This window comes from Lonchura striata, chromosome 2 (genome assembly GCF_050655825.1).
Source record: "Lonchura striata isolate lonStrDom1 chromosome 2, ASM5065582v1, whole genome shotgun sequence".
NCBI classification, from domain to species: Eukaryota; Metazoa; Chordata; class Aves; order Passeriformes; family Estrildidae; genus Lonchura; species Lonchura striata.
In genome coordinates this window covers 60,439,340-60,462,506 of record NC_140704.1, presented here as the reverse complement: position 1 = coordinate 60,462,506, position 23,167 = coordinate 60,439,340, and the positions used below count along the sequence as shown (strand labels likewise).

At 35.8% G+C, this 23,167-nt stretch overlaps 1 protein-coding gene across 3 annotated transcripts in view; it reads right to left on the bottom strand.

Moving 5' to 3' along the window:
* Positions 1 to 23,167, bottom strand: part of RELCH (RAB11 binding and LisH domain, coiled-coil and HEAT repeat containing) — a 76,817-nt gene that overhangs the window by 13,048 nt on the left and 40,602 nt on the right. For 2 of the 3 annotated variants that reach the window (XM_031503937.3, XM_077786083.2), the window contains 14 exons: positions 21,581 to 21,693; positions 17,572 to 17,662; positions 13,762 to 13,833; positions 12,851 to 12,991; positions 12,194 to 12,358; positions 11,376 to 11,523; positions 9,352 to 9,508; positions 8,685 to 8,808; positions 7,907 to 7,955; positions 7,441 to 7,520; positions 6,603 to 6,709; positions 5,928 to 6,027; positions 1,837 to 1,919; positions 853 to 916 (listed from right to left, as the gene is read on the bottom strand). In XM_031503937.3, the coding sequence (XP_031359797.3) occupies positions 853 to 916; positions 1,837 to 1,919; positions 5,928 to 6,027; positions 6,603 to 6,709; positions 7,441 to 7,520; positions 7,907 to 7,955; positions 8,685 to 8,808; positions 9,352 to 9,508; positions 11,376 to 11,523; positions 12,194 to 12,358; positions 12,851 to 12,991; positions 13,762 to 13,833; positions 17,572 to 17,662; positions 21,581 to 21,693 (1,494 nt within the window). The remainder of the gene's footprint in view (positions 1 to 852; positions 917 to 1,836; positions 1,920 to 5,927; positions 6,028 to 6,602; positions 6,710 to 7,440; positions 7,521 to 7,906; positions 7,956 to 8,684; positions 8,809 to 9,351; positions 9,509 to 11,375; positions 11,524 to 12,193; positions 12,359 to 12,850; positions 12,992 to 13,761; positions 13,834 to 17,571; positions 17,663 to 21,580; positions 21,694 to 23,167) is intronic. The other variant, XR_014952597.1, reaches the window with a different exon arrangement.

Sequence of the window (23,167 nt, the reverse complement as noted above, 5' to 3'; positions counted from 1 at the left end):
CAAAATTCTAACTTTTCCATCGTCCAAGTACGTGTGAGTCATCACTGACTTGACTCACATTACTCACATTTCCTCAAACACATTCTTTTAGAATATGTTGAAATTACGGGAAGAATGCAAGCTCTGCAAAAAGCTGCAACGACTTACAGACTGCACAGTTGTTATATGAAACAAAATTCAGTTTTCGACTGTTTACAGTAGAATCCTGTCTTCAGAATTCTTATCTATTACCATGGTATCATCCTTAAAAAAATGAGGAGGAATTGCATCCCTGCATTATCTTCAAGGAATACTTCGCTAATATCATTATGTCTTTTAGTGCCATCTTGGACACCAAGGGCTAAACTAGCAGATATGACTGGAACAACAAGAGTCTTGTGTTCTTCTAAAGTATTTGGGAGCCAAGCAGGATACCCTAAAGCACCTAAAAAAAGTATAATATACAATAGTACAATATGTGGATGTTTTTGGTCACCATTTTAAAATAGAAATATTTCATTTGGAAATAATGGAGTTAGATTTCATAACTGTACTGGAGAAGGTTTTAGAAAACATTTTGAGCATGGGGTTTCCCATCTTCTGGTACAGGCCTCCCCTCTACTTATCTGTCTCTGTTTGTTTATGTTTGGTTGAGATTTAGAAGGAAATGTTTTTATTAGTTACAAGGGTTGGTTTGTTTAGACAGAAAAAAAAAAAGCCCATTGCAAAACCAGAAAGAACTTTGGAAGAGAATATAACAAAGAAAGAAAGAAAGAAAGAATTTATGACTTGCCCTTTCTTTTCTTCTGGATTTATTAAAAAATTATCCTCTTCTTTATTATACAAAATCACAGGTGACAACAGGTGTCTTACCTCTCTCTGAGTAACAGTTTCCATGATGGTCCCAAAAGCAGGGATTGTAGCAATCCTTACTGAACTACAATGGAAGAATAGGGTCTTTAAGATGTATTCAACAACAAGAACAAAACTACTTATATAAAAATTAAAAAATTAGTACTTTTAATTTACATTAGTTCTAGCAATGACAAAGGGAAAAAAAAAGCAGACCAGGAAAAAGACAGGATTATCTCAAGGTCTCAGTCCGAAACTCACAATTCAGGATCACTGGACAAGGTAACAAGGGCCGGAGCAACCCGCTTGTCAACTAATGCTTCACTCATGCCTCGAAGAGTCAGCTGTAAACCAGTCAACATGCAATAAAAAACGCTTTGGTAAATGTGAAGAACTGGGTTAGCTGTGACTGAGGATGGGCAGGCAGACTCTTGGGGTTGTTCTTGGTTTAGTCACCCACACAAGACATTAAAGCCACTAAGACTCTATTCATGCTGGAGCATCTGTTAGTAACAAGTTGTTAGTGAGATCAGCAAAGCATCCCGTCTTAGCTTGAAAGAAATACCACATCAAAATGTCCACAAAATCAAGTGCCACAGTTGTCTATCAGAAATGAGATGCAGCCAAAACAACTCTGCATTTCATTAATGCAGATGATGCTTAATTTTGCAGTAGCAAAGCTGATAGCATTACAGAATAGTAGTATTCAGCTTTCTGCCAGAAATTATGTAAGCAAATTTGAAAACTGAGAACATGATTAAATATAAACAAAAATTCAATTACATGGATTTAAGTTTTGTATTTAAAGTTTATTCAGCATTTTTATACAATTTAATTCTATGTGTTTTAGTAAACATTTTTATTTAGAAATAAGGGATTTAAAGGTTACTTTCCTTTAAAAGTAATTAAATTTTTATTCAGCTAGATTAAGAGACACAACTGATGGCTATTTCTTTCTAAGTATTAAGAGGGATGCTAGGTATATAAGACAGACATGGAACTTACATTTCAGGGTCACTGGAGAGAGTAATGAGAGCAGGAACAACTCTCTGAGCTACCAGAGTTTCATGTACCCCCTTCACCAACAGCTGAATGGTCGGAGCAGGGGGGTATCACAGGTGATGCACGGAAAGAGCGAGCACAGTATCATGGGAAGAAGAACGGCACAACCAAGAGAGAGAAAGAAAAAACACAAAAAGCAAACCAAAATTAGAAGCTAAGCAAATACCACTACACTAGAGCTTCATAAATGCAAAGGCATGAAGAAAGCTAAAGTAGTCTGGCAATCAGCACAAACATGACTAATTCAACAATACAATGTTTTCTTAATTTTCAGGTATTTTAAAACTTGAACTCAAACCTTTAGCAAGTAATTGAATCTTTATTTCAGATGCAATTATAACTATTAATAAATTTATGCATAATTAAGTACTAAAGCAATGTCAATTTGAATTTGATGATTTCGTGTAAATGCTGTTACTAACTGAACACGGCGGTATTTATCATATTAGGTGGCTGTCACATGCAACAGAGAAGTCTTGACTAGGCCAAATGTGTGTACATTTTCCCACACTGAGTGATACATCTCACACCTTTTAAAATGATACAAACAGCACCTTCCCAGATGCCAAAATGTTTTCCTGAAAGTCATTCAGGACTCCTTGATATTTAACTACCATCTAAGCAGTATGCATGCTGGTCTGTGCAGGGACAAAATGGAGAATCCTTGAACTATCCATTAAATGTATTTCCTCGAGTCTTTTTGCAAACCAAGGAACAGATATATTTATTGCACTGCATCCCAAACGTTGAAAGCTTGAAATCAGAGTAAAACTCATTACTCATGAACACAACAAAGTTGTTTGAATCCAGATGCTCCCAGTAGATTTTTTACATTACCTATGTAGTTATACACAAGCATTTGCTGCATATGTTGCAAATGCCCTTTACATGCTTTCTTCATATGAAAGCCTACTAATTTTCAAACCAAGTTGCGAACTTTTAAAATAATCAACAAAAAGGTAGGTTTTGTCTTCATTAATAAAAAAGAGGAAAGATTAGATATTTCCATTTAGTGTCTCATGTAAGAAGGTCTGAATGTATTTGCTGGTTTTAGGAGATGAATACAAAAATCTTATCAGTAAGTTTATATGAGAAATATGAAATGTCTTTTTAATATTTAGCTATATTCTGATTACTCATATTGCATAATGAACACAAATTAAATTCTAAGCTATTCCCCTGGGAAAAGCAGTAGCTGTCAGTATATCAGTATCAAAACCAGTCAGTATTTACATCCTCTAACTAGAGAAGATTTTACAATCTGCTATTTGTTAGAGCGTTCCTGCTTTACCAACTCTGAATTTAAACTAAAGTAAGCTGTAAAATATTGGAAGGAATCTGACTTTTCAGAAGCTTCTATATAAAGCAATTGCTCCTACTAAGCAACATTTATGTGTGCATGTATGTGTGTACATGCATAAGTGCACACAGACATAGAACAGAGTGTGGACTCACAAAAAATTACTGGAGAAGGAAGAACGGGAAGAAGCTGTGTAAGAACATAAGACGCTATTGCTGCAAAGCACCTGGAATAGCAAAGTTGCAACATCCTATACTTATTATTCAGAAAGTATTAGGATGTCAGTTCAACTACAACATTTTAACATTAATGCATTTCACAACTATTTACATTGGCAACAACTCCAAGTGCCAATCTGTTGAGTTCATGGGCTACTCTTCAAACAGCTGTTAGGACATAGCTCAGATTGCTTATGATGGTTTTACTCTCATATACAGCTTTATTAATTTTTACATCTATTAAAATAGAGAATGCTTATAATTTTCAATCTTGGATTTACAGAGACTTGAGCTTTCTTTAGAACCTTCATTTAGAGAAAAGTCTAGCAGTTATACAATGCTTTGAAAAAAACCCCAAATGCTTGGGATTTGTATAATTAGCAAATAATTTGGAATTATCTCAGGTTCATTCCTGTCTGGTCTGCCACATTTTAAAGTATGGTAAAGCAAGGTGAACAGATGCATTCCATCTACAGAAAATAAAACATGCTTTATAATACAAGTGTCATTGTGAAGATGTGTCCCTAGCCCTGAACCCAAACAGACCAGCAAAGTTTATGTATAAGTCAACTTATACTTATTCACGTTCAAATCAGAGCAATCAAATCTGTTTGCATCAACATCCAAATGGGAAGCTGCTGACTACAAACATAATATAGAAGCAATAGGAACAGCTGGGTGGGCAAAGCTGTGTAGCAGCATGTAAGGTTAGAGTGAGACAGACAATGCAAATTGTTATCTTTTTTTGATTCCTCTAGATAATTACTTATACATGCTACAGCTTAAAAATGATAGCACAAAGCTTCCAGTCCCAATGGAGCAAGGGAGTGGAAAGGCCCCACATAACTTCTGTGTCCTTCCATCCCTTAACAGACTGTAAAGGTTTGGTAAAGCAGTTGGGCTTGCAGGTCTCTGTGCTGCTCAGAATCTTCACTGTTCTTATACAGCTGTCCTGCAGGTCACATACTCTTCCTCATATTATCTAATCACCAGGCTTTACCATTCAGCAGCCTCTGAGGTTACAGAAATTCCTTGAGTGATGGAATTTTCCAGCAGTGAAACCAACTATTACTACCTCTTTGCACAGGTGACTTCCCAAATTTACATAATACCATGTATAAATATGTATACCATGGTTATCCAGGAAATAGCAATATGCTACTATTTTCAAGTAAGAGAAACATTTGAAAGAAAGCTGCCTAGGCTTTGGTAAAAATCGAAATATGCTAAGAAACAAGATATTAAATAGCATGCATAGACTGCCTGAAAATAATCAACATGCAGCTGCATTTGAAAAGAAGCTGCAACCAAGACAACAGCCTGTTGTAACTGAGGTGTTTCATATGTTTGGCTAATACTTATTAGGGAAAAAGAGCTGCTTATTACAAATAGGTTATAAAAAACACTTTTGTGAGAGGGAAAATATGCAAATAGATTGTAACAATGTCCAAAAATTACCATTTCCTTTTTAAAAGGAGAGGCAAAAAAACCCAAAAAAAAACCAAACCAAAAAACACAAAATCCCCACAAACAACCCCACCCCGCCCCCCCCCCCCAACAAAACAAAACAAAACAGCAAAAAAGGACATTGTTGCATGTTTTCAATTGAAGTCTGAGGATGGAGCTTGTTGTGGTTGTTTTCAGCTCTTTCTGCTCTGACTTGCAGAGTGTCACTAAAGAAAGCTGTTGTGTATGTTAAGTGCTCTTTTTTTCTGAGGCAGCCTTCAGATTTGTTTTTGCAAATGGATACAAGATGTCAGGTTCAGCTAGAGGTCCCCTCCAAAGCTATCCAAACAAGACATATATGGAAGAAATGCACAGAAAAAAGAAGGAAAAAGGAATGGTGATTAGAAATATGTGTTTCTAACACTCAAAGGACAAAGTTCTCTCTTTGTTCAGCCAACGGAGTATGTCCCAGAGATTTTGCATATGCCTTTTAAAAAGAACATTTGATGAAACAAAGGCATGATGTGAAAATAAAGCAAAAATAAAAGTAAAAATAAAATAAAAGGTATGTGTTTCAGTCTTTATTCTGACCAAAATTTGTAAATGCTAAGGGAAAAATGAAGCTGTCATGATGAGGGAAGTAAAATGACTGCAAATTCTTTTAAAATTCTTTTAATTTCTACAAAAAATACAGATTTGGTTATATGTGTGCCTTCACCACATCTACCACAAAGAAAGCTAGTTTGAATTACAATGCAAGTGCACTATATGTGTATACACAAGACCTCCTGAAAATGGTAAGTTGTATATTAGACTACTGATGATGTCCTGAATAGCAGAAGTTAAAACTCAGAGATGCTTATATTCAACTACAGACCTACAGAAAGACATGCTGTTGAACAGAGAACAGATACAGAAACAACTGAACAACAACCTCCTGCTCCATCACACAGTGCACAGTTAATTTGTTTGTAATTATTAAGAATGAAGCAACATTGTCTGATTGATCCCTGTTTTAAAAAATAAAGTCTAGTTTTAAAAAAGTGAAAAATAGTTTGGCCAACACTTACCTCAAACATTCTAGCAGCTGTACACCGAACAAGAGCAGAAGTATGCACAACTCCATACCACAAAACAGTTAATAATAGCTCATGATAAGCTGGGTTTGCACTAGAACAAAACAGTTGAGCAATTCATCAAACAAAAATACTCCCAAGCCCTGGATGTGTTCTTTAACTAAAAAATGCACTCTTAAGAATTCCTTCTTCAACAAATCTAAAACTCCAGCATTTATCCTTTCTGAAGGATACAAAATTTATCTCTTTCTGAAAGACTCGCAGCATGCTGCAGTCTAGAAAATATGTTCCTTCTTCATATTAATTAAAAGAACCCCAAACTCAACTTTAAGAACATAATTTTCTATTAATTATATTGAATGCAAATACATATCTAGAACAAATGACAATAGTATAGTAAATACAAAATTAATTTCCATTGTAGTCTCAATGAGTTATTTTTGTGGAAATCTTGTTTGGATTTTGGTGCTCCTCTTTTACACTTCAGATTTTTTTTTTAACTGCTACATTTTTAACTTAGAAATTACATTTACACCAGGGGAAAAAAGCAAGTATACCCTTTACTCACCCAAAGCATCACACTTATTTAAAATTACAAATAGATTAGCAGCTTTTAATAAAAGCTTCTAATGTATTTCGATGTAGTCAACCCCAAGGTATATTCTTTACCCTAGTTCCACAAAGGAAGCTTTCAGGCTATCAAGAGGAGCATGGGACAGTGAAAGCATGGTCATTACATCTTCTAGGAATCCAACTAACAGCTTGCGGTCTTCTTCCTGGAAGAAGGGAAGAAGGGAGTACGGTGATGAATTGCTGGAAGGATTGCTGAGGTTATGATGGCAACCTACAGCTGCAGAGGAGACAAACTATGAAAAAGAACTAACGAGATTAAGCATTTAACAGTTTTCTTAGGAACTTCAAAAATGTATTTAAAGAACAAGAGCCTTTCAAAGCAAACACATGAAGAGATTGTGTTTCATCTACTAAGCACATACTCATGCATAAATTCTTTTCTTAAAGAAACTTCTAAGAACAATACTTAAGCACTCCTGAAGGTTTGTAAGTCATAATCCACTAAACATTTGTAAGATTATGAGGAAATTATTTTTTTTCCTGTAAGATATGTATATACTAGAACTTGACTGCTCATTGCTGGAGGATTAGGTAAGATAGTGTGCCTGTTTTAGTACTAGGTAACATTAAAATTTTAAGACTCCAACTAGGCTTCAAATGGCAATTTACCTATTTCAGTAAATTTTGCACCACGATGTCTGTTCACAGCTAAATGGCTGAGAACCCGTTTCAGGAATAACATTAATAGAGTTTTGATGGAGGGGCATGGTAACACATGATCTAAATGTGCATCACCACCTGACTAGAAAACTTTGCTTGTAGATGTATTTACAGCTGCCCATTCATCTACCTATCTTCAATGCACAAGAACAGTAAGTTTTCAATGAACACAGTAATGTTTAAGTATTTTTTTAAAACAGAAACCCGAACCTACCTGAATATAACATGTAAGGACCCCTGTTGCATAGATGGGAACTGTGGCTTTTGTTAGCACTCCATTACCTGCTGTGGAATCTAATGAAACACAGTGAAGAATTGAGGTTTCATAGATACATATGAGTATAAAACATATATATTATATATAGTAGACTTAAACATGTACATTTAAGTATTATAGATTCAATGACCTCTTTATATATACATGAAGAATTTATATTTATATATACCGAAACATGCTTAAACAATATTCAAGAGGTATTTAGATTTGAGATATTTTTTTTTTACCTTACACACAATCTACAACTTCAGAGTGTTGCATTCAGATTAAGACGAGATTTTTCAACATTTCACAAAGATAACAAATTTGAGAACTGCAGCCTAACAATGCTACTTGAACAAGGGAATAGAAGTTTTTTCCTGTTGCAGTTAAGATCAATGTATTTCAGTAAAAAGCTACTTACCTATGTTTTCCTCAGACAGTCTTAAGATTTCCTGGAACTGTGGTTTTACCTATGCAAAGGATGACGAATCCCATGTAAGAATTGGTCAATGGTAATTCACCTGTTACCAGTATCAATAAACTTAGAAAAATAAAAAGAATTGCAAAACAGACAAAAAAAGAAATCATCAAAACAAAACAACAACAATCCCTTCTCTGGAGGTAGCATGTACTGCTAACAGAGTTTTATCTTTAGGTAATCCTCTCGTGTTTGACAATTGCCCTTGAACTTATTTTTAAATTTTATTCAGAAGTCATTTTATTGAGAAAAATTATATAATTCCTTGATAAAAATGTTAGGTTTAGATAGATAACACCTACAGAAAATATTTCAGGCTGGGAAGGCATCAACTTCAAATTTTTTCATCAAGTAAAGCTGGAGAACTTATGTACACTGCAAAAAGTGAACAGTATGCTGCTTTGAAGAAAGAAAGTTGTTAAATTACCAGAATCAGGACACGGTCTCCTACTCTCTCTGTCATTCACAAAGGAAATATGAAGAATATAGTTTAAAAAAAAATTGTCCCTGGTTGGGCAAGATGAGAAGGCAATTCCAAAATTACGAAATCAAAAAAGGACACAAAGAGAGCTCTGAAAATAGCAGGTTTAAATGTACTTATGGAAAAACATCAATGTGACATGAAAATATAAATGGTCACAAACTGTGGCTGTTCCAACATACTGTAAATATAAAGAATATATGTTACCAAGTATGTAGAATATTTAAAGTAATATCTTACCTTAGTGTTTGTAAAAATTTTCCCAAATGTCCTACAAAGTCTCCAGAAAAATCTAGAGAATTCATGGACACAGGCAGTTGATGCTACATTGATCTTGCCAACTATTTCTATAAGCTGTGGTAGCCTAAAAATCAGGAAACAAAAGGATATTAAATACTACTCTAACTTTTTGCCTTTGTCCATTTACATTTGTATATATTTATTATTATATTAATAAATACATGCACACACAGAGCACTACTGCTTCTAATAAAATTAGCTACGTGTTCTGTACAATTCCTGACCCATGAAGAAAGCAAAGGTTTAAGTGCCAGAAAAGTCTGACCCATATTTTCAAACATCTGTTGCTATCACGAGATAGTCAGAATACAACAATCTTTACTTCACAAGAGAATTAACTATACCAATGCAAAAATAAAAAACTTCTCAGAGCAAATAGTTACTTACATGTTCTCTTAGACTTGATTATTTCCTGAATAAAATCAAAGGCAATTCAGCATGAAAATTAAAATGCCTAAAATAAATTAAGTTTTCCTCTTTAGTTATTCTCAAATGCAATCACTCTTAGCATTCTTATATTCAGTAATTGTCAAACATGACCATGCTTAAGAGCTATTAATTTTGACACATTTTAAAATTAGGTATCCTAAGACACAAATTAACTCACAGCTGATTGACTACCCATAGCAGAGTCTCCCAGCCTGTGGTGCCTTCATGTTCTAGTTGATGATCGTACAGTTGCAACAGCACTGCCAATTGTTCACGGCTTCCAATGATGACGGCGACGTCCTGAAGAGGCGACACAGGTCGGGGAAACCTAGTGACTGTAACAGCAGAGAAGAAGCAACCATGAATGAAAGAAGATGAAAATACCATGGAGGTGATGTCAGAATCAACAGCTGAGAAACTGTGAAACTCATTAAGTGCCTTCTCTATAAGGTTATCAATTTGATTTTTAAAACTCAGTGAGTTAAAATAATCTCTGAAGAGATTGTGTAACCCTCAGTTAAAAAGAGAAAATACAGGGAGATGATGTTATTATTATTGCCAGAATAGCTTGACCAAGGTCAAACCCTGCCTGACCAACCAAGTGGTCCTCTAGGATGGAGTGACTACATCTGTGAACAGGGAAGAGCTACAGATATCACCTATCTGGACTGCTCCAAGGCCTCTGACAGTCTCCCAAAGCATCCTCTCTATACTGGAGAAATACAAATTCAATGGATCAGCTTTTCAGTGAATGAGGAATTAACTGGATGCTCACACCTTGAGGATAGTGGTCAGTGTCTTAATATCATCAGATATCAGTGACAAGTTGTGCCTCTCAGGGGTCCATACTGGGAGCAGTAGTGTTCACTCTCTTCACTAATGACATGGACAAAGGGATTGAGTGCACCTTTGGCAAGTTTGCAGATGACACCAAGCTAGTGGTGCAGTGACACACCTAAGGGACAGGATGCCATCCAAAGGGGCCAGACAAGCTTGAGAAATGGCAATCTCATGAGGCTCAACAAGGCCAAGTACAAGGTGCTGTACCTGGGTCAGGGCAATAGAGTCTGGGGGATATGAAGGGATTGAGAGCAGACCTGGGGGTGCTGGTCAATGATAAAACTGGACATGACCTAGCAATATTTCCTCGCAGACCAGAAAACCAACACTAGCCTGTGCTGCACCCAAAACAGCGTGGCCAGCAGGTGAGTCTAACCCTTTGCTTCTCTCTCATGAGACTCCACTTGGAGTGCTGCATCCAACTCTGGGCTCCCCAGCACAGGAAAGACATAGACCTACTGGAACAAGTCCCAGAGATGGCTACAAAAGTGTGAACAAAATAGAGTACCTTCAGCAGAAAGGCTGAAAGAGCTGTGCTTGTTCAGCCTGGAGAAGACTAGGCTGAAACCTGAAATTTTTGAATTTGTTATTTAAGTAGTAACCACTCAGTGAAAAAGTGCTCATCTTCAAATTACTCAAGTCAGATAGATGAGCCTTACCACGGCATCCATTTTCAAAGAAGTATCAGACAGCATGGTACCACTAGCTACTTTCCAAATTCTCCTTTGCTACCCTTTCTTTGCATCTTCACACACAGCACTATTATCAGCATGTAGTAGGTGTTACCAATAACATTTTTAAAAGAATTTGCAACAGTACAAAATACTCCAAAGGCTAGGCTTGCTGATCTAAGGACAACTTCACCATGAGGCCATTCAGTCCTAGAATGGTTTGGAAGGCATCTTAAAGATCACTTAGTTCCAACTCTACTACCATGGGCAGGGACACTTTCCACTAGACCAGGTTGCTCAAAGTTCCACCCAACCTGGCCCTTGAAAACTTCCAGGAATGGGATGGTCTTCTAGGATATTACACAGATAGATAACAGATGGTGATGCTGCTACATTATGCTGTGTTTTTCCCACTCCATAAATTTGTAAGAATTAACTGATTCTGAGGCCAGCCTTCCTGAGCTATTATTGGCTACTAATGAAAATCAATTCTTTAGAAACCCTTAAGAAGCACAATTACAACTGCTTTGCTTCCTAAAAGCTTCTTATAAGAAGTAGAGAAAAACAGACATTTATTGTGATAATCAGGTATCTCAAGCATAGCAAGGGATGAAAGAAGGAAGCATTACTTAAGAATTCACTAAGGCAGACCAATATAAAAAAATCAACATAACAGAAATTAAAAATATACCTTCTATTTGTGGTACTTCTCCCTGAAGTTTAGCCTTGCTTGTAAAAGGTGCATTCTGCAGCACCAGTGCAAACAGCGAAGGAATCAATGACTGCAGGGCGGAGAGATACATGTGGAGCTTATGTTCATCCAAGCCATGTTCTCCTTCCTGAAACAAACAGGGCATGAACAGGTCATCCAAACTGAAAGCTTCCAAGTTACTTAGGCATGCATTCCCTGGCAAGGCATCAACACATCTGTGATGAGCTTCTCCCCAGACACACTAATTATAAAGCAATTTAGCTTAATCATAAGCATATTTTGCTTAAGTCACCACTACTCAAAAGATTCAGGCAATATAGCCTTGGCATTTAGCAGCTCATGCTGATGAACAGACTGATATTTTGAAAGAACATTTTTCAGCACATTTTGGAAATGTGGATTCTTTGCCTCAGAGACCAAAGAATCTAAACTGAATAAACAAGTCACCTGTACTCTGAGAGCAAGTACTTTCTTTTAGTGTGTTAGTTATGAGGCACAAAATTTTTCCAAAACTTTTGAGATATCTATCAAATGAAATGTGCAAACTGGATCATAACTGAAATTACCTAAGTTAACCATTCAAATCTACTTTTCTTGCTTATTTAATAAAAATTACAGTTTAACAAAACCTACACAATTTAAACATGGGGCAAATGCTATCAGGCTATAAAGCAAAACAGTATTAAAGAGGAATGTGCTTAGCTTGTGGGAGGTTTGGTGTTTTTTCTTTTTTTCCTTCTTCCAAAGTACAAGAACACAAAGTAAATTCTCCAATGCAGAAATAACTGAGGACATACCCTGAGCAATTTTTCAATTTTATTAAGCAGTGTTGGTATAAGATGGAACTGTAAATTCCCCAGTTCTGTTGTCCAGGCAGCGTAAGCAGGTAAAAATACCTGATGCGTTGCACTAACCACACGCTCTGAAGGGTCTCCTAAAGCTGAAAGCAGCAGTTCAAAACCCTGGTAAAAGACAGTAAAGAATGCAATTATTTCCCAAAAACTGATACACACATTTTACCACTCTGCCTTCATAAACTCAAAGAGAAAAGTTCTTTATTTTCGCTTATCTGAAACATTATTGGGCAGCTGAACTATACATAGGCTTTGTTGTAGCAAATGCATCTGTGTTAGTAGGTGATGATGCCAAACTGGCTAATAATATCAGATGGGCAGTGAAGTGGTATGTTCTTAAAGGCAAATTATGAACTAATAGAGCAGTTTCTGTATAGGGTTTACACCTGAAATTCTAAGGCTACTTGTTTTTCTGTTTTGTTTTGGTGATATAGTAAAATCAACATACATATAAAACAATAAATTTTTAAAAGTATTTGGAAAGAATTAATAAAAATGCAGGAATTGAAACAACCCGCTATTATTATACAATTCCTTTCATTATTTATGAAATATCTATAGAAAGCATTTTGCACATACAGAACCCAAACTAAATTATACCTGTTGATATTTATCTGGATCATCAATATAGCCCATAATGATGCCAAGGCTTTTGATCACAGCTTCTCGTACCAGATCTGCCTTATCTTCCATTAGCATTTGTTGCAGCATGGAAAGTACTAATGAACTACGAATTTCTTTCTGTTTGTAAATGAGAAAAACATTTGTTAAAGCACATGAAACAATAAATGTGGGTTTGTATCAACTGTAATGAAAAGTTTCCACTTCTATTAGTGCTCAAAACAAAATCCCTTCCTCCAACCACAAACTCCTTTATGAATATTACATGTTCAGCTTTCACAACAGAAGATGAATGAATAGAAAATGTCAGTAGCTTCATTAGAAAGGTGTTTGTCCTACTAAGCACTGAACTAAGGTCCTTTCATTCGCATGGAACCAAAAATAACTAATAGCAGTAAAACTACTATAGGCCTAGACTTTAAGTAACAACTGCATTGCTAAATTGGAGAAATTGGGTTTTAATTTAATGTCCCTCCCCCTGCCCTTTCTCTGAAGCTTCAAATTCTAGTTTACCACTGACATAATTTCACAGCTTCTTCTAACTAGCAGCATGCTTGATATAACATTCCACAGTGTCTGAAGAATGCTACAGTTGGGTGCCAATTCCTTTCTCATGGATTGTTTCCTTAATTGGTCCTATCTTTTCTTGACCTAATTTTTACTGAAATAAATATTAAAATTGTTTTTAGAAACATTTTATAGCTAGATTAACCTGTATTTCTTCATAACAAACTATCTCCTTTTTATCTATCTCATATGTGAGACAATGTGACTGTCTATGCATAACATACACACTTGGTAATATTTAAAATTACAGAGGATGCTTACACCATGCATCAGATTTTTCCCTTGCTTTCCCTAGCAGGTATTTGGAGTCTGTTAATACTTACTGGAAGGTAAGGTGCTAGAGCTCCACAGGATTCTGCTACCAGTAGCCGTCGCTCTGGGTATTTGTGGTTAATCTGGTAAAGAGAAACAGATGGCCTATTTGCTTTGCAATAACTAGGATTCAAATGCTTAGAATGAGCTGCACGGGGATGCACACCCTGTTAGAGAGGTGTGTCTGCACCTCCTCAATAAACACTGATTGAGCTCACAGAAGTTGCACCTGGGTACTAGGCAGCCTCAAATTCTTGCACTGTGAAGTGCAAGTAAGGCAGCTGTCCTGTAAGACATAGCTTATAGTAGGGAGTCAGAGAAGCCCATATGTATATGAGAAGCATATATATATATATATATATATACACACACACACACACACACACAATAGAAAGGAAAAGAAAGGAAAGCAGCGTGTGGCCTGCTGTACTCTGAAGAATCTGCATAACTCCTGAACTGGCATGACATGAAATATTTTGTCTTATGAAGCCTTTCAGGAGCACTGTTTCTCCAAGAGCTGCACAAGTGCCCTCTAGTGCTCTGAGCCAAGCAGTGTAGCAGAGCTGCCCAGGTCTTGCTGAGCAATAAGACACCTGTAGAAGCCTAAATGCATTTGCATTCTGTTAAAGTTCTACTCTCAAGTCCAGCATAAATATGTCACACCTCTAAAAACAATTCACATTACCAAGAATGTCTTGATCCTGTGATATTTCCCCTTTCTACTCAAAAGTTGCTTGAAAATTCTGCCTTACAAATCTAATATTTATTATTGACACTTCAGTATCAAGTACACATTCTGGTGGAGCCAGATTTAGCAGTTTGTGTAATAGTTGTACAATGAAACAATGAAGTATTTCAATACTTTGTGAATAAAAAAGGCTACGGTAACATGCTGAGAGTAAAATGTGAATTTTTTGATGCTGTCAGATAAAATAGGATTTTAGCATTTGATATAATTTTTTCTTTCCTGCTATATAGTGCATAGCCTTGGTGAGGCAGCCATCTTACCATGAAAAAAGACCAAAGTAGTCACTGCCTTCTTTGTCTCAGTCTTGAAAGACTTGCCTTCAGTAGTCTGAGGTCCCTAAAATCCATGCCAAATTTGGCACAAGGAGGACCTTGGGCAGAAACTAGTTGGCCGGGAAATATTTGAAGAAATTAGACATACATTAATTAGTTTGTGGGCCCTGATGGGGATGTACCCATGAGTGCTCAGGGATCTGGCTGATGTCATTCCAAGAACACTCTTCACAATTAACAAAATGTTGTGGCAATGGGGGTAGTTCCTGAGGACTGGAAGAAAGCAAATATCACTGCTATCCTCAGGAAAAGGCAAGACAGACAACTCAGCAAAACACAGGCCAGTCTGCCTCACACCAGTTCCTGGGAAGGTGTTGGAGCAATCGGCCTCACAAAGTATTTCCAAAAATCTGAAGGACAAGGAGGTGGCTGGAAATAGCCAGCATGTATTTGCATAATAAAAATGACACAACCAACCTGACAACTTTCTGGGATGACTGGATCAGCACACTCAACAATGATACCTGACTGACTGTTTTGGTATGAGATTACTGAGAACTCTTAAGAATCAATTGTGGAAAAGATGATTTCAAAGAGACTTTAATTAACAAATCATAAGCTTCAGGACTAAACAGAAGTCTCAAGCATGGGAGAATGTTCTTTGAGTCTGTCTATCATTATAAGGTGCATTCATTCATCAGCAGAGCACCTTCAATAATTTTTGTAAATGTGGAGATTTCATAGATGAAAAATATTATGGACAAGTAAGAGCCTGCTTAAAAACCTACTCGGCTGTGAATGTGCCGAGGCACTGGAACAAGGTGCCCAGAGAAGCTGTGGATGCCCCATCCCAGGAAGTGTTCAAGGCCAGGTTGGATGGGGCTTGGAGCTAATGGTCTTTAAGGTCCCTTCCAACCCTAACTTTCTTTATTATTCTGTAAAATCTTTTACTTATGTGCCATCTTTTCAAATGCAAATTCCACACTGGCAGCAGAGACACACACATCTTCTGGAGCTCTGCCTACATGAGGGAAACAGCAATGACTAATTTCAGCTGGCTTAGGTGATCTGGTATGGCAATATAAATGTCACCCTCGATATTGCAAAGACATACTGGAGGAAAAAAGACTGAAATTTCTGTCAGCCTTCTGTTCACAGAAGATGAGTAGCCCTTAGAAACTAAATGTAACTAAAATGTTTATTGTGATTTACTTTCCTTTTGTCTTTAGTAAGCAGTATTCCAATTTTGGAAGCCAGGAACTGGTCACTAGTTGTGAGTGACCCTTTTAGCATTCACAGAGTCTTCAACTAAACTGAGCCAGTTACCAAATTTTATCTACAAAAGAACAGGTATAGAGTTTAAAAAGACTAGCCTGAGAACTGAGCTCCACAATGTATCAATGAAAACTATGAATTTCCTGAGAGTCCAGTCCTTTGCAACTGTGAACAGATTTTCGTTGGAGGCCAAAAGCATTAATCCTTTTAATGATTTATACATCTACTGCAAAAAGTAGAAAATTATGTCTAGAGTTCCTTCTACAAACTCAAGACTTGTGACAGTAAGATTCAGCTGGTATTTCGCTGGAGAAAATAATGACCTGGTTCCAGTACTGCCAAACAAAGTCTGGCAAACTGCATTAAGTGCACTATGTCATATGACTTGGCAGTCTGATATGCTGTACTTGTACAATTGGACTCATTTCTCTTTTGCATCAGCAATTAGCAAGAAGTGGATGATAAAAATGTGGTCTTACTGAGGTGAGATAGTTTTTTTTCAAGCACAGTTTCATGAGGACTAAGAAAACAAAATATTGCTTACAAAATTAGGCAAAAATACAGAATTCTTTGTATGGCTCCTTTCAAACTACTACTGTCATGAGACCATCACTTAATCAAGAGATACATCAGTCATTCACAACAAGCACAAATGCTGCATATAATTTGCACTTTGACTGCCAGAAAGCATTAAGGCTATTAAAGCTTAGACTTTGTTGTGAAACACAGATTGCTGTATTATGCAAGGAACAGTAGAAAACTACCAGACCAGAAAGACTCTGCCATCAGAGCAGGCATTCCCACTCCGTCATGGCTTAGTTATTCATTGTCTTTTCAGGCAATGATGAACTCCCTTTCCTTCAATGTGGTAGGAAATACAATAGATTTTCACCTGAACTCATGCTCTGCTTCCATACATCAGATGGAACAGCAAAAGCATTTCCATTTGGTTGTTCAGTTATTTCTATTCATTTGGAGTACTATGAAAAAGATCACTCCACTTCTACAAGTGACACGTAAACTTCAGGCTCATCTCACATGTGCCCATCTATGAGAGACTTGCTTATGAGTGCTTTGGTCTTTGATTTTCTGTTTAAGAATTAAAACTAGCTGGTGTGGACACTGCTCCAGGGACTTAATACAACATAAAAAAAAAAAAATCAGCAAATAAAATCTTTAAATGAAAATGGATTTCCAACAGGCTGGAAGGCAGAGTAAAAATTATAAAGGTACCCACCTAGCAATATGTTACACAACACTAATGATGAACATGTGCTTATCTACACTTCAATAAAACAAGCTTATTCAGGTACGAGCAGGTAACTAAAATCTCTCCAGATAGTCTTTAGTAAGGTTTCTGCTTCTGAGGTGTTTTTATGTTAGATAAAAATATATATGATGAGAACAAAGAGCATCCCAATATCTTTCTGAAAATCCAGCCCAAACCCTCCCCCTCTAACAAGTAAAACTCAAATTTATGAACTTTTAACTGATTTTGGAGTATAAAGCAAACACTGATCAGTTACCTGTTCCCAACACTGTGGTAAAAGTTCAGCTTCTACACGTGTTGGTCCAACATGTCGGGCAAATGCCACGCACCCAGTGAGTATCATCTGTCTGAAAATATAAATGTAAAGCTTTAATCTGTTTATAACGTTTTATAAAATATAACATATATTCTTTAAGTTAGGGAAAGCACAAGCTAACAGGCAATAGGTAGTTGTCTGCAGTCAAGATTTCACACCATACATATTGACTTAAAGACTAAATAGTAAACTGAAAGCCATTAATATCCCTGTACATTGCAGGGTGGGGATTTGCTTCCACAACCTTCAAACATCCATTCAAACCCAAACTATTCTATGATTTTACTTTTATATTCAGAATGCCTTTTCCAAAAATCTTGCAGATCTCAACTCCATAAACCAGTCTGAGAATCTCCGATTTGAGTATTTCTGATTTTCTAAAGGCTGAGATTGGGAGTCTCTGATTAAATCTCTCATTTACTTCTTAGTATTGAATACTATAATGCAGTAAAAGTTTACCTAATTACCACCATATTTACCTAATACTATCATACCATCAGTATTTCTCTGAAGTAAATTGATTTTATTTAGAAGCATTTGTGAGATTTAATGAACTTTCTTCAGAGCAGATTATTTCTTTTCTGATATAGTTTTGCAACATTCTAACATGCAAGTTACTGTCATCTCTCACAAAATACTGGACTTCACTCTTGTGAGAAATCTAAAGCCCACTAAAAAATGAAAACAAGTAATCAACCAGTAGGATCTATGATCACCCATTATTTGTATTCATATTCATATTCTTATACTTTTTTACCTTTCATTAAAGTTTGCAAGAAATTGCCATTATAGCACCAATTTTATAGGCACAGAGGTATATATAAAATTTCACTAAGATTGTACTAAATTGTCATTTATTATATTTTATTTAATGACTGTCTATCTTGCTAAGATGTTTTAACTTCTGTTTTTCCTGTTGATAGGTTTGGAATAGTACCAAATTTGCATGCAATTCACCATTTCTATTTACCTTCATGAGCCTACATGAATTATTAAATACTCAGTTTCAAATGACAATGCATAGACATGGATTCAATTTCATAACCTCCTCAGTAAGATTAGGACACCGCTCAGAGTTTATTATTATTCCTCTGCCAAATGTAAGCCAGAATTCATTGGTTACCATTTTAGTGTCATGTCTAGACTCCTAAATATTTTCTGTACCAATAGCATCCCCTTAAGGTTGAAAGGCAGAGATTCTGCTGGTTATCTTTTAACCTCTTAGGGAACATGCTCCATCAAAAAAAAAAAAAAGACTCGTTCACTTTAAGAATTTTTTAGGAAAAAATCCTATCAGAAAGGATTTTTTTAATCCCAGCATTCTTTATGCCAACAATCAGAGCAAGCTCTTTTGTGTTGTGTGTTTGGATTTTTTACCTTTCTACCACATTCAGAGAACTAAGCCTTTGATTAAGGTAAAAAAGTAGCGAGAAAACAAAAATGCTTAGATAAGATTCAAGAAATCAACAGCTGATAGCAATATAGAGACAAAAGCCTGTGGTGATTCTCAGTTCTACTGCAAACAAAACAGGCATTTGAATTACTGTCTTTGGTTCTGTACACTGCACCTAATCACAGAACTGGACAAGAGAATATATATTTTTAAGACATTAGAAAATAGCAGAACACAGTAATCACTTGAAGTTTTCTGCTTTATAAATAGGATAAAACAAATATGTTTTCTTAAATAAAATATTTTTTTAAAAGTTTAATGAAATCTCAAAATTAAGTCAGATTTCTTTTTGCCCTGCCTACCAAGATGAGAATTTGAAGATATTTCAAAAATATTTTAAAATAAGGTTTTAAATATTCTACTGCAGCCATTTTAACAGCATATGACAACAGTCAGCATTTCAGGAAAAGGAACGGTGTAGGGATCTGAATAAGAGGTGTTTGAAGCAACATTTTAATCTTTTCCTACTGGAGTCAAACATTAATCTCACTTCTTCATGACTCCTAGCCTCAAAAACTAATAAAATTGTACAAAAAGGAGGTTATGTGAACACATTTTTTTCCTTTGCAGAAGAGAATTTGATAGGCACGTTTAAAAGTTGAATGGGACATTAATGAGAAAAGCCATGAGGATACAAGTGTAATTGTTAAATATCATGTTAGTGTACAAGACTACAGAAATATGCCAAGCACCAAAAAGCATCTCCCATGGGCAAGAGGTACAATCCAGGCTTTCTGCTTAATTATTGACAACTTCAGATATTTGATATTGCAAAACAATTTAATTATTTTAATAGGTTCATTCTTAAAAATGCAATGTCACATTTCAGTCTCTTGCATTTAGTAAATTAAAAATGTCAACTAATCAGCTGCTACATCAAGGTACAATGTAGTAGGCCTGTACAGTACAGTAGAAGGTAAACAAGTGATAATTTACATCACCATTCTGGTGACTAAACCTGAATGTCTTTGCTCACTTCGTATTGCTCAAGACTGCTAAAATATTATTTAAAGGTACTTAGACAAAAACAAAGCATGTACAATACACATCTATACAAATCTATAAATATAACCCCCCCTTTAATTCTGCAAAAGTATGTTCTATTTAATTACTATTCAGAATATCTTTCATTTAATGAAATCTTAATTTGTTTTCCATCAGGTTATGGCACCTTTAAAAGCAACTATTACTTCTATGTATGCAAATGTATATTATGCATATGCATGCTTTGTCCTAGAGTTTATGGCAGACTATTTTTCCCAGATTTCTCATGGAAACAATTAATTTTTATATATCAATCTCTAATTCACACTAAAAATTGAACAAATTCAAGGAAAAAAGCTTTTTCTTCTTTCTTAACTGATGGAAAAGACATACCTAATGTACCTATAGGGGGATATGAAAAGTCTACTTGATAAGCCACCAATCCTGTAACAAATTAATCACAAGAGACTCCAAGTGACATGCAATTTCCCTCCCCTTCAGCCACAAATTACTTTAGCTTCTCAATCCACATGGGATATTCAAAACATTTCAGAAGCAGATTTCTAATGACTCTGAAGTAGAACCAAGACTGCATCTCTGTAATTTCAATCTGCAAGGTGCCACTATGCTACAAGTTGCTTTTGTTTATTTAAGCTTTTTTTTTTTTTTTTTTTTGGTCTCCAAAGGCATGAATGATGCCTGAACACTTCAGTTTTGGAGAATCTCCAAAAGAAATGCTTTTCACCTATTTCATAAAGCCTATTTTGTCTGAAGACAGCCTAGAGCAACAATAGATACAGATGCTTTCCAAAACATCTCTAATGAAAATAATGGAAGAGCTACAGATCAAACATGAAAAGTCGTTCCACAGCTAAGAGAAAGAAACATACCAGTTTGGGTACTGTCTTTCAACCTTAAGGATATTCTCATCAAGATCAGTACAACGTCAGATTTCCTGAGCACTAAGGAAGAATTAATTTTATAGAACAAAAGGTGTAATTTGTTTCAGAAGCTTAACCAAAATGAAACCAAGTCCTTAACACTTGTCAGACCTAGATCACTGCTACATTCTTCTGAATTTTTTATTGCTACCATAGTAATGAGCCAAACCTAGAAAGAGCACTGTTTTCCCCAAAGAAATGTGGTGGTCATCTGAACACATGTAGATCACTAAGACAGGTTTAAAAAAGCTATTTTGATTTCCACATCAACCAGTGCTAAGAATTATGATTTTAAAGATCATTTTAACAAAACAGTTTAAATTCATCTTTAAACAGAAAAAGGAACTGAAATTACACTGTAGCTTACAAGCACATTCTTACATTTCACTAACTAGGAAGTATAGGTTACGGAAATGGAAAGTCCTGAACTTGGCATAAATTTTTTCAACACTATATAAGCAAAACACAACTTGTTTAATACCACTCAATAATATCCAATTTTTACTAGATCTGCTGCTTGCACAGAGAAAAAAGTTCCTGCTTGTCCCATATCACACAAGCGCAAACACACCTTTGCTCATCATCTGGTCGTTTGATCAAATTGAACAGTATGTGCAGAAGCTGATCTCTCTCTTTGGGTTCAGGATGGAGGCAGGCTGTACACAGTATGAGTGGAATCAATTCCTAAAAAGTTGTGGGTAGGGGAAAACCAAACAAAGTAAAATTGCTTTGGGCATATATTCATTTACTGCAAAAGAAACTAAGAAGAAAAATCCAAAATCACATAACATCACTACAGTTAGAAAAGATACTTTGGAGTCCTGATGTCTTATTAAGTGACTTAAGGAAAGTTAAGGTCTACAAAAGTTAGAATTATTTTCCTGCTAGGAAAAATCAGGGAAGAATCAGCACATAATATGAAAAGCTCTTCAAAGATTACAATTAACATATGCAGGTCACCTGTAACCAGAATTAGAGGACAATCATGGTTTCAATTGTTTTCACTACCTACTGAACTGAAGCTCCACAGACAACTATGGAATAAATCTCCTATGAAAAAATGCCACAGAGTTAAAGATTAAAATTTCCAATTAAGCATCCATACAGTTTTGTGCACATGTCTGAAAAAATTAACATTGAGAAACATACATTGATAAAGGTGAATGCAGCCAGATTTTGTGTTGACTGACAATTATCTGATTTCTGTAAAGGTTCTATGATGTTTTTTTTTCCCATATGAAAACATTCTCTGAAGCTGAATTTTCTATTTGGAGCAATTAAAAAGCCATTAAAGGAAGAAATTACAAAGAAAATACTGTGTAAAACACATACACAAAATATAAGGATCTTCATAGTGAAGGCCTCCTCCTTTCTAAATATGACCACAAAGTTCATGGTGTTCATTCCCAGAAGAAACAAATGTTTCTAAAACATTGTCTGGAAGTCCCTTCCCTTGACCTTGCTGATGTGAGCTTTTACTCCAACAGAATTTGGAAGCCAGAGAGTTTTAAAGTGATTTAATATCTTAGGAACAGAAACATCACACTGGGAGGTCAGGAAGAAAAGAACAAGAAAAACCTCAGTGTCTGGAAAAAAACATGGGCAAGTAATCTGGAGATTACCTTGCACACCTGCTGTGTACTTTGGAGTAATTTTCAACAAAAAGACTTTTTGTGAATTATTAAGTTGTGACAAATAAGCAAGTGACAGTGGGAAATGCATCTAATGCTAGTAGGAGAAATTAATACAAAACCTGGAAAAATCTGTGGTTGCTTAGAATGACTTTATAGGGAGGTGCAAATTTATTCTTGCAGATATTCAAAGACACCTAATCATGATGTTCTTGTGGACATGTGGAAACACCACTCACAACATCCTCACTCCTCAACCTGTATTTTCCTAAACAGCAGTAGCTCTATTTATATTAGACATAGAACAAGACTCAATTTTAGAGCAGTGCCTAAGTTAGTCAACTCCTGACCAGCTTTTTTTTTTAATTTTACAAAAATTTTACTTGATGTGATGTTTTCCATCTCCAAAGACGACTGAGACACAACCTAAACTGTATTTTAACATTCTGTGATTCTGGAATATATATTGGCAATATTTAACTCAATTATGATACAGATTAGGGAATTTATGACAGAGGAGACAACAT